Source organism: Rhea pennata, chromosome 16, assembly GCF_028389875.1.
Source record: "Rhea pennata isolate bPtePen1 chromosome 16, bPtePen1.pri, whole genome shotgun sequence".
NCBI lineage: Eukaryota > Metazoa > Chordata > Aves > Rheiformes > Rheidae > Rhea > Rhea pennata.
The window spans coordinates 8,702,254-8,714,442 of record NC_084678.1 but is presented as its reverse complement, the minus strand read 5'-3'; the positions used below and the strand labels follow the sequence as shown (position 1 = coordinate 8,714,442).

At 37.2% G+C, this 12,189-nt stretch overlaps 1 protein-coding gene across 6 annotated transcripts in view; it reads left to right on the top strand.

The window, feature by feature from the left end:
* Nucleotides 1–12,189, top strand: part of PREX1 (phosphatidylinositol-3,4,5-trisphosphate dependent Rac exchange factor 1) — a 171,796-nt gene that overhangs the window by 100,532 nt on the left and 59,075 nt on the right. For 5 of the 6 annotated variants that reach the window (XM_062589099.1, XM_062589096.1, XM_062589100.1 and 2 more), the window contains exons 7-9: nucleotides 3,995–4,128; nucleotides 7,554–7,669; nucleotides 9,040–9,189. In XM_062589099.1, the coding sequence (XP_062445083.1) occupies nucleotides 3,995–4,128; nucleotides 7,554–7,669; nucleotides 9,040–9,189 (400 nt within the window). The remainder of the gene's footprint in view (nucleotides 1–3,994; nucleotides 4,129–7,553; nucleotides 7,670–9,039; nucleotides 9,190–12,189) is intronic. The other variant, XM_062589097.1, reaches the window with a different exon arrangement.

Sequence of the window (12,189 nt, the reverse complement as noted above, 5' to 3'; positions counted from 1 at the left end):
TCTGATGCTGAAACCTCTTTCAGATTTGTTTATATTCACTGTTTTGTAACAAAGTCACCTAGGTTACTCAGCCCAAAAGTTTAAAAAGGAATGTTTTTTTCACTCCCGGTAAGCTGTGGAATGTTTCTAAATCTGCTACTGGTATATTAAAAGAATGAAAAACAGCTTTATACATCATAAATACAGACCCATGCCAAACATGATTTTTCTTTTCTGTACAAATAAAGAAGGTTGAAATTGATTGACAGCTTCCTATCTTGGGTTACCATACTGCCAAGGTCTTGCAAATTTTGACTCTGGAGCAAAGCGCTGTGTTTGTAAATACTAGTTTTAGTCCTTTCAGATATGTCTCTCAATTCGTTCCTAATATGAAGGGCTCCCAACTCCTATCCTGTAGAAAGTTGCAATTGCTGAATTAAATAAATACTTAGCTTTAGCAATGCAGTGATACAAGCCACAGAGCTGCCTGTAGCTGGAAAAAGTGTATAAGGCAGATTTACGCCTATTTTCAGTTTATCTGATGGCAGTCACTCCTATGAAATAGGAGAGTATTTTCATTAGCATTGATATGAATTCTGAAACATTAGTGACCTATATGTAAGATTATATACCATACGTAATGATTTGGCAAGGCCTAGTGCTTCTAACCATTTTAAACAAAGACATATAAACTGTGAAAAATAAGTAAACATCAGCGTACTCATGACCAAAGCTTTTAAGCTCATAATGATAGCAGCCTGACCCTGGGGAGTGTGCAAGCAGCCCAACCCTATGTTCTATTGTAAATTTTCACCTAATTTGGAAAAAGTTTCATCTTGTCTAGTTTTTCTGTTTAAGCAAACTAGCACGGTTTCACTGGTTTTTATGACTATGCACTTTCTTCCAGCTGTCCCAATGGGACCATCCTGCTCTCAACTTCATCCTATGCCTATCAGTGCTTCTGTCAAGATTTCCAATGTGAAGAATGATAAAACATCATTTTGCTTTTGCAGTATTTCATCTTCTTGATCTCTTCAGTCATCTGTAATTTCACTAGAGGCAGTAAATATTTTTTAGAGTATCTCCTCAGTTCCACCTTTGTTCTTAAACACCCTGCCTACCAGACTGCATCTTTCTCTCTAATGCAACCATTCCTACTATCATACACAGAGCAGATACTGGCATCATGCTATCCATCTCTTTCTAAGTTATATTATAATGACAAGACATGTTGTATTAGACCAGGGGTTTGTTCATCAGAATGAACTCTACCCACATTCATTCTTCTGGAATGCACAGAATCTTTGTAGATGTATGCTGTGGATTAGTCGCAAGCTGGCCAATTTGATTCTGTTTAATCCTTCTGGGAAACAAAGATTAGTTTAAAAAAAGGGGAGAAAAATAGAAGTTGTATAAGAAGGGCATCTTTTGTATGGAATCTTTTTATTTCTTCAGTGAAGAACCACTTAGTATGCTGTTTCTGTAATTATATATCGATTATTCTGTAGGGAGCACTCCTCTGCATCAATCCTTATGAACAACTGTGACATGCAGAATCCCTATGTTTGCCCAGTCTGAAATGTGCAGGGAAGCAAAACTCTCATCATAGAAGAACAGCATGAGTTGTAAGAGATGTGTTAGCACTTGGCAGATCAGTCATTTTATAATTAGCTGTAATTTGCAGTTCCACCAGCTGTGGGCTGTGGGTTTGTTGCTTTTATTTTTTTTTTTTTTTCTCTCCTGCAGCCTAGTCCCACTCTGAAAGGTGAGAATCCTGTCTTGTCTCTGAAAACATCAAATAAATCTTCTTACTGTGTTTCTTGCTATTGAAAAATGTCTCAGATTGGTATTAATGTGAAGTAACTCTGTCAACAGCAAACAGGAAATGCATCTAGTTTTCAGATATCATCATGATAATAAAGATAAAAAATTAAGATTCTTAGATTTTAAGGCAAGAAGCAACTGTTGTGATCATTTGCTTTGACTTCCTGCACAAAATAGGCTGGCTTATTTTACCCCGTGATTCCTGTATCAGAAAGTATTATTAATGTCACTGTGCTCATTGCTTTTACTGTCTTTTTTCTTCTTGGGTATCTTTTGGAAAATTAAATACTTGATATTTAGGAGCTTTGAAACCTTGATTTCCACATTGGTAAAGTATGTGAGCAGCAGGCTTTTTATGTTATATATGCAGATAGTTTCTGCTCCTATTCTGTGTATTTGTAAACAGGGATTACGGTTCATAATTCTGAGATGCAGTAATTTCTCTTGGATATGGCCAAGGTCATTTGGTCATATGGCCATATAGGTCATTTTCAAAATAGCTAGTGCTTTGTTCTGGAAACTTAGTAACTATTTCTGTAGAATGAAAGAAAATAAAAACATATCAGGACAGCAGAGGGAAATACTGCACCTAACTACTTCTCCCATCATTAGATGCAGAATGTACAGAAACACATATGTGGCACACACAAAACCAGTGTTACGAACTTGATAGTTGCTTCCTTGTTAATGAAAAGTGAGGTGAGGACAGCACAGCTGGCAAGGTTTGATTTTTGAAAACAATGTAATCAAAGCTTCATTCACACCTCTAGAGTGACTGCACTGCATTTAAAAAGGCTAATTTAAATTCAGTGATTATTCCTGAATAGCTTGATGGCAGCAGACTCTGCCTTCCTGAACAAAATTTACTCATGTAACGTTTAAAACCATTCAAACAAATCCTTTTGAGGTGACTGTCTAGCTGGAGCTGAATTTCGTACTTGTGCATAGAGGTATATTCAGTCTTTTTGAGTGGAACTAATTATATTTTACAGATTTTTTGCAGTATTTGTGAGTATAGGGTTAATGGACCTTTGCAAATCAAGCAGTTTTGTTGATAATGGATGTCTTGCAGTCCAAAGTCATTTCTCCTTTCCAGTAAGACTCAAGGCAGTGGGTCAGATTGTCTAATGTACTTCCTTATCTGCATGCTGACCAAGAAAGGAAGTTACAGTTACCCTAATAAGTTGTTCTTCCTTCCAACTCAAATAGAAATGCAAAAAGTAACACATGTTCTAGAACTGCATGATAAATGTTTCCTATGCCTCAAGGTATTTTTCTGAGAAGTGATCTTTGTTACTAAGGTGTTCTTGAACGTATGAAGTAGTGAAAGACCAAGGAATTTAGGGCTGTTAACTAATGTCTAGCCAAACCAATCTTGTTCGGTCAGTGGAGCAGTTAAAGAGGAGCAGAATCCCCACCCTGTGCACTCCATTTGTGGGGACAGGTGGAGGTTCCTCATTCTGGGAGCAAGCTGAGACAGTCCTATCATGGGATCACTTTTCCTAGGAATAATATACATAACATTTTGGGGAATTAATGGCTTAGAGCCATTTCCTGTGGTCCTCAGCTTCCTAAGATCTTCCTAGGATAAAGAGTCCTTGAGCACCAAGCTCAGCTGTCTCTGTTGCTGTTTCTTGCATGTGATGGCTTGCATGTAGCAACCAACACAATGTGCAAGACCTAACCCGTGTCTTTCATGGATATGTTCCTAAGTTCCATGTTTTTACTGAGAACTCCAGAAAGGGAAGAGACATATCACCACTGCGGTGATTTCTAGAGACACAGTTAATACCAGTTTATGTCACCATCAGAGCTACGTTAGGGAAATACCATCATCCTTCTCTAAAGCATTCCTAAAGCCATCACGTGTGATATTTGCGATGGTAGCTCAGGGTACAAAGAGAAGATTAATGTTCTGAAGAGAGTCATAATACAACTGCTTTGGGAGTGGAAGATTTCTTCTGGAAAAAAGTCTCGAGTTGGATAGGGAAGATTTATCACAATATATTTGGTTCCATAAAAATATTTGTAATCTAGAGAGAGCATGATGTATTTAGCCACATTAAGAAATTGAGGACTTCCTGCTTATGGGCACATTGATGACATGCAAATAAAATGAAGTTTAGTAGAAATGCTTCACTGTGAACACAAAAACATTAACAATAAACAAGATTTATTTTCTGTGTTTTAGGGATCGAATTTGACAGACATCTGCACACAGCTCTTGCTCCAAGGGACTTTGTTAAAAATTTCAGCAGGAAATATCCAGGAGAGAATGTTCTTTTTATTTGATAATCTACTGGTCTATTGCAAGAGGAAATCCAGGTGAGCCCCTCCGCCTTTACAGTTTTATCGGAAACCTACATTTTATATATAGGAAGAAAGATCACTGCTCAGCCGTTGTCCCTGTTACTCTGTAAGGCTGAATGATGGGTATATCATCTATTCCTTTTCTCTGTTTTTGACTGTTACTATCCACTTACACCTGACAGACTCGCTATATGGTAGGGTAAATATGGCAGACAGTAATGGGGTCCCCTTCTTGAGAAGTGCACAGTCCAAAGGCAGAAGTTGATACAGTGCAAAAAAACTACATAGAAAATTCTTATATCTGGAAAGCTGCTAGATGGGTCTGCAATGATGTGAAGAAAGAAGCCCTGACAACTTTCATTGTGAGGTTATTCTAAGCAGAAGGTGACATGAAAAAAGATACAAAGCCAAGAAAGGGCAAAGTGGAAGACTAAGTGAATATTAGGTGGATGCAGGGCACAGAGGAGTGAAGAAGAGATGAAGATCAGCAAGTTGCCGTTCAGCATTTGCAGCCCATATGTTCTGTGCATTGTCTTCCTTCCTTATCCTCACAACATTAATCTTTGCATCATTCCGCCTTTACTTCAGCATTATTAACGCCTACTCACTATTATTAAAATAGCACTGGCAATGTGGAAGCCAGTTTGTTTCTGCACCAGAACTGGATTTCAGTTCTTAAGCATTCCACTTTCACAGCTCCAGTCTCATTCTCACATCTTGGTCTTTTCCTAATTTGCCTTGCATTCTCTGCTCTTCAGCTTCTCCTCCTCCTTGTCTTGTTATGTTCTCCCGGCTCTTCACATTGTACCTCGTTATTGGTGATTGCCCAGTTGAACCCCAACCCAATTAGAATTTCTCAAAATCACAGCGTCTTCCCCGTAGGAAATTCTCAAAATTTGGGTTTAATTAGCAGTTTTTTCTTGAATGGAAATTTTGGAACCACTCAGCTAGGAAAAGATCAAATCATGTCAACAATTTTCAGGCATTTTGTGTGGATAATGTTGAAGCTATACAATAGAAAATATATGAAGAGAGAAAATAGAAAAATTGTTAGGTGAAATCTACATTACAAATTACTAGAATATACTGTAAACATTTAAATTAAAAGAAACATGTACATAGCTCAATCTTACATGCAGTTTATATGGCTTTTAATCTTATCTAAATGAAGCATTCTGACATTGTTGAAATGAAACAAGAAAGATAAAACATTTCATTTTGACACTTTTCCAAATTGGTCAAAATCCAAACTTCCGTGTGAAGCAGAGTTCAGAAAACTGTGTCTCCTACCAGAAAACTATTCCTTTAAAAAATCAGCTGAAGTTATTATCTAATCTTTTACTTCTTCAGAGCTCTTAGAAACTGTCTTTCCAGTTCTGTGTGTAGTTCAGGCTAGCCTGGCCCCTCCTGCCATCCAGGCACTTTTCCCAGAATACTGAGATTTGGGAAACAAAATGTTCCACTGCTTTTTAAGCAACTCTCTCTGTTTTTGTGCAGGAGACGTTACTGAGCTACTCTGTAGTTTGGCTTGGTGTAAAAGGAGGCTGCTGTAATACTTTGATTTCCCAAAGGATCAATATTGTTTATCTTTCTTTATTAATGGACTTTGAACAAACTAAATTGTCCAGAATCTGATTTCCATTAGAAGTATTTTGTTGTCTGTTGAGTATTGTCTAATTTAAAAGATATATTTAGAGATTGCTGAGCAACTTTAAATTTGGATCTTTTCTCTGTACAGCTGCTATTTATAATTAGTCCAGGATGGAAATGAATATCTGTCCAGTTGTGATAGCATGATCATCTGGCCAGCTGCTTGGTAGACAACATGTTTGTGGGACACATACTTTGAAAAAACTGAGTCTGTTCACAATTTAAAGTTGAATGACTTGATTTTTATCTTACTCATACTCTGCTTATCAGATTCAAATCATTGAAGCAATTCTTGACTGAAAAGTGGAATCAGAATTCAGACCTCAGTCTTCATTACAGTGTCAACTATGTAGCCATTTGAATTTGAGTATCACATCTTTTTAAAATAGCATAAATTAGAAGTAACTTTGTTGAGACCCATTTCAGACATATTTAGAATCAGACTTAAGATCTATATTTTTAGATCTAAGATTACAATCTCATATTTTGAAGAAGCTTAGAGAAATTTGACACACTGATGACATAGATTTTCAGGGCTGAGTATTGTTTTGTGTTTTTAGCGGTATCACAGACTGCTTTTAAATTGAATCCTGATGTCAGGAACAATATGTTTCATGTGGGGGAATGGGCTGAGTATCTGAAGGGTTTTATTAAGGCTGCCAGGACAGCTTTTCATTTGACTCAACAGTCTTCTTTAGGAAATGATCTAATAGCTCCAAGATCTCAGTCCCTGTCAATCTTACTGGATGCAAGTATCTGGTTATGGCTAAAGGTATGCTTGTCACTAAAGCTAGTTGTAAAAGTAAAAATTGTTCAGAAAAACATGATAATTCTCTTCTCACCTCTGATTACCATAGACATTTCACTTTGATAATAGTTTTCTCTGCAGCTGTTTTTTATTGCAATATTCTTTGAATCTTACGAGCTTCTGGCAAGTTGCCACAGCAATCCCTTCACTGTACAGAGTTTGGACACCTGCCATTTCAAATGACGATCATTTGACCAGTTGTGTTTTGGTTCACATAGCAGTGTTGTTCTTAAATATTAAAGCTCAGCAGGTGTCAGTTGGATAGTTTTAAACCTATTCTCGACATAAAAACCCAGAACATAAATGGCGAAGAAAAATGCTTTCTGAAATTTTTTATAAGGTACTAGAGCAGAGACACTTATTTAAACTTATGGATAAGGATGTTAACTCTGGTGCAAAATGGCCATGGCAGCACTTGTGTAAATGCCACACACAGAGACATCTAACATACTTAAAAGTGGCCATGTGACACTAGTGTCTTTATATGTTTTATTTTGAGTTTGGAACTTGGTACACATACTGCAAATTTCCCAAAAGTGTAGGTGAACAAAGGCGACTAACATGACATTTTGTCAGATGTTATTAAGAGTTTTCCTCCCAAAGCCACATTGAATTCAGTTTTATTGACGTTTCAGTTAGTTTGGTCTTCAAGAATGTAAATCTTAAAGGTGTCCCATTTTTTGTGTAATCTTACAGAAGCAGCTCACTATCACCGTACTGGTATTACTGCCCAATTATCTTTGTGGGCCGACTGAGTATTCATATTATTTACAGTCGCAGAAATGATCAAATACTAGGAAGCACCATTTTGGAATCTTTTTTTTTTTTTTATAGTCACATCTCAGATAGGTTGATGCTATTGTTTCTTGTGACTATTGCATGTAAAAAAGCTGTTTATTATAATATGTATTATACATATAATGCATATATTTCACTGTTTACTTATATGAAGTGTTGTTGATTGTCTAAATCCTAATTGCAGAGTTGCTGGGAAAAAAACATCTAAACGGACAAAGTCAATCAATGGGTCCCTTTATATCTTCAGGGGCCGAATAAATACAGAAGTCATGGAGGTGGAGAATGTAGAAGATGGAACAGGTATGGATCAAATTCTGTCTTTTAACAACACAGCAAGTCCATATTTTGTGTTGGAAGTTGGTACAAAAGTACTTATCCACGACCTTCATGTTTTTTCATGAAATCTTAGGTAAGCAGTATAACTTTTCATGCCTCCTGTATTAGACTAGCTTACAGAGTTAAAAGAATGGATATACTTTCAGGCATTAGTCCTTCACTCTGAGCTGGCCTCATGGAAGAGCTTGTGTGTGCAAAAGCTTGTCTATTTTTCCTCCTAATCCAAAATGATTTTTAAAAAGTTACTATATCTTCCTTTCAGCCTTTCCTTTCTAATGTCTTAAGCCATTACAGCTGTAAAAACATAACTGGCGAGTCTTCTTCTCATTTAAAGAACTACCAAGTATTAGCCTCAGCATCAAATCAGGAGCATGGATATGTGGCCCTAAACAAAATACAGGAATGGCTACTGCATTGCTGTTCTTGTAAAAGGCTGGACCGCATTACTTGTTCTGTAGAAAGGTAGAAGTAATGGATTTCTGATTACATCCACAAAGGCCACAGCGCCCTTTCTCCTATTGTAATAAGTCAGGAATTAGTATGTCCTTCTGGGCAACAAGTGATACCTCCCTAGTTCCAGTATCCTGTGGACAAAAATTCCTACAGTGCAAGAAGCTAGTTTATCCCTAGAAAGTTCAGAATAAATGATCTTAGCAAACCTCATGGACTTTTTCGCTGATGCCATTGTATTTGAAATATTTTAGTTCTTCTTGCAAGATGAAATTACAAAATATCACTCTTAGAACTGAAACCTCAGAGAAAATGGATACAGAGATTTAGAGGGATTCAACTTATCAGTGGGTCTGGGTTTGGCAATTCAGTAGCAGTCACACTTCCTGCCAAATGTTTGCTCTCCTGGGCCCAAGTAGAAGATGCTAATTTTAAGAGTTGTGTTTTGATCATTTTTCACTTTTTCTGGGCAAAGCATTGTGGCAGGGGTAAAAATACTGATCTATCTTGAATGGAACTTCAGTCACCATGCACGCGGCTTGGATTTTCCCTTTTGGCCTGGCTCATGACATGGGAAGAATTGCCTGGGCTTTTCTGAGTGTGAGACTCCGCTCCCTTGGAGTCACCGAGACTCCTGCTCACAGACCTTTTCCGCATAGTTTGTACAAATGAGGGAGTTTTTAAGTTGAAGAGCCTATTAATATTTGTACTTCCACAGTAGTAAATAACAGCCAGTAATATGCAGTGAGATGCATGAGGAACATCTCCAAAAATCAAGTTCTTCAAATACTGGTATTTTAGGAAGGATGTCCCACTCGGATATGTTTTCATTTAAGGGACAGGCCTTCCATTCACTGTGCGCATTGTGCTTTGGGTTTTTACAGCAGATTACCACAGCAACGGTTACACAGTGACAAACGGCTGGAAGATACACAACACAGCCAAAAACAAATGGTTCGTCTGTATGGCCAAGACTGCAGAGGACAAACAGAAATGGCTGGATGCTATAATCAAGGAAAGGGAGCAGAGAGAGAGTAAGTGGATAATGTATCTTCTAATGTACTGAATGAACTTGTGTACAAAAGCAAATGTTGTCTGTGTGTGTTTAAGTATACGACTGATAGAAAAAGAAAAGAGAAGGTTACACTTTCGTGGCAGACTTAAAATCTAATCTTTATGATAAAGAAAATGAATTGATTGAAGACAAATATTTCTAAACATTTTTCCTGGGTTTCTTGTGCACTTGTGTCAGCCTATTTATCAAACATTTTTACTTATCAGAGTTGGTTTCTTTAATGCATTGAATTACTGTGGAAAAAAACATTTAAGAACTTTATTTTTTGGTCTTTTGTAAGAAAAAAATATATTTGTATCTATCTGTAAAAGCAAAGAAGGAAATGCAGTCTGCAGCATTTTTCCAGAGATAGTGGTACAAACTTTTTACATTCTCACAAACTCAACTTCCATAACCTTGAAATAAACAAAACAAGTCATGGGGAAAACCTCTGGGAAATTTGAACTTCTTAGACCAAGAAGAGTGACGGATGTGTGCAGAGGTTTGTCACTTTTATCTTTTCTTGTGGAATGAGACAAGAACTAAGCTTGTCTTGAAACAGTGTTATGCAATAGCAGCAAGCTCACTGAGCCATGAATCGGTAAGTGATAAAAGTTCTAAATTCCTTTATAAATCAGATTATAAATCAGTATTATATGTAGTCAGATTATATATAAGTCAGTCTTTTACTAGTCAACCTGCTTCCCTGTCTGCTGAATGAGTACAATAATAGTTCATTGCCAGAGGAAATGATGCTTATTTTAAAATGCGCTTGGCTTTTAGAAGTGTTTCCCCTCTCTGCAGACACATCTCAATTAAAAAAATATAATTTCTTGTGTAAACTAATATTGAAAGAGATCAGTCAGAAACCCCTTTTATTAGTGCATTTTCAGGACTTGCACTGGCTAAGCAACACTGCTTTAGATTTTTTTTTTTTTAAGTACTTTAAGAAAGTTATAGACCTGTCACTGAAATTTGGTGAAAGCAGAGAATCTAAGCTCCTTTGAAAATGCAAACTTTAGTTTTTATGTTACAGTGCTTTGTAGCAGGAAGACGTCTAGTCTGCTAAAGGCAACACGCATTGCAGGTTATCTGTTGTCAAAGAATATTAAACATAGCTAACACACCTTGTCATGTATGAACCCCAAGGTATCTTTCAATAATAGCAAGGAATCTAGCTTTAAAATGTAGATCAGGCATGGTTCAAATTAATAAGAAATCTTCACTGAGGCTTGCATTAAAAGCTAGAAATCACCTGAAGGCAACAGAGAGAACCAGTTTTATTATTATTTTTTTTTTGAAAGGAAGTGTGTTGCTATTCTCTGCTGGTGATCTGTTCTCATTGATCAAGTCTGTGTCCCGCCATACTGTGAAGACCCTGTTTGTCCACATCGTGCATTTCTTTAATAAAATACATTTCCTGACTCTTAGTTCTACCCTTAGAGTGCTAAATCATACCAGAGTGCTAAAGATGCAACATATTTTCATTTCAGAGTGAATTTTATGAGGTTGCTAGTGCTTGATGGTAGTTTCTATATATCAAGGAAAATGTGTGAGGAGAGAGAAGATTTGATAAGAAGTAAGAAGACACAACTAGAAAAATGAATCATGTTTAAACAGGAATCCTGATAATATGGGGAGGAAACTAGAAAAAATCTTAGGGAGGGAAGAAGAATTTTTCTTTAATAGGAACTTTTTCAAAGTTTTTCTTGTATCATTGGCTTCTCTGACACTTTTTTTTTCTGATGCTTTTTGTCATGTAGTTTTATGATGTGACAGTTGATGACAGGAACTCAGGATAAACGTGGATATTCTGGCAGACATTCCAGGCCTTATTGGAAAATCTTTTTTTGGATCAGAGTACTTGCAGAGTCATAGAGCTATCAGTGTTTGCGTTAGAAAGCCTGGTGAGATTCCCAGGGCTGTAGGGTGAGTTGGGTAGAATGCGCATTCCAGGCTGCCATTTACATCAGAGCCTGGGGAATTCGGTGATGTAAGTCCAGCCTGAAACATGTGTGCTATTACACAGGCTGTTTTCTATCACAAGTTCACATTGCAAATTAGCTTTGGCTACACATGTCAGCCTGAATATTGAATTGAATCAGAGTATTGCAGGAGGGGGAAGAAGGAGGAAGAGGAGGATGGAAGAACAATGGCACTAAGCCAGGGGATTTGCACAGCCAAAACCTTTAGGCAGATATTGGACACATGAAATAAACACTATGTTTGCAAGACAAAATGTTGCACAAGACTGCTTTCTGGAAAACACAGAGCAAATCTCTAAAACAAACACATTAAGCATTTTCAAAAAGCTAGAAAGCACTTCTGATGACATAGAAGACTATTAATTGTATTAATTCTTCAAGTTTAGTGTAAGGCTAGAAAATGAGAAATGTACATTCTTTGGGAATCGCTGCTCACCCTAGTTGAACATAAATTGTGTTGCTTTATGGTAAGATAATGATCATTTAATTTCTGCCTAATGCCAATTTCTGCAAAATTTAGGTACATAAATTCAAGACCAATTCAGTCTGCCAATTCTCAAGCATTAGCTAGTCTTAGAGATGTCTAAAATCTGGGCCTCTGTTCTGGACTCGAGAGTCCCCTAGATTTGTAAGTGAATGTTTCCTGTCCAGATTCAGAAGTGACCCGGTCATGATTCAGAGATGTACTTAAAAACAGGTAATCACTGCTGAGTCTCACTTCCTGCTCTGTCAGTTAAGAGTAATCAGAGCTCACCGTAACCTGTTTAGACATTGGTATGTTCTACACCAAGCCTGTCAGTCAGGGTCATTTTTCAGTGAGATGCAGCAAAGAGGAGAGAAAAAAAGGCAGCATGAGCACAGTAATATTTAGAGCACTTGTTTGGGAAGTGAGACACTTGGATCTAGGCCATCCTTAGCCTAAAAGGCTCAAACACAGAGTTTAGGCTGCTCATCTGAGTCCACTTCAATTTGAGACCTAAAGTAGGCTGTCTGAA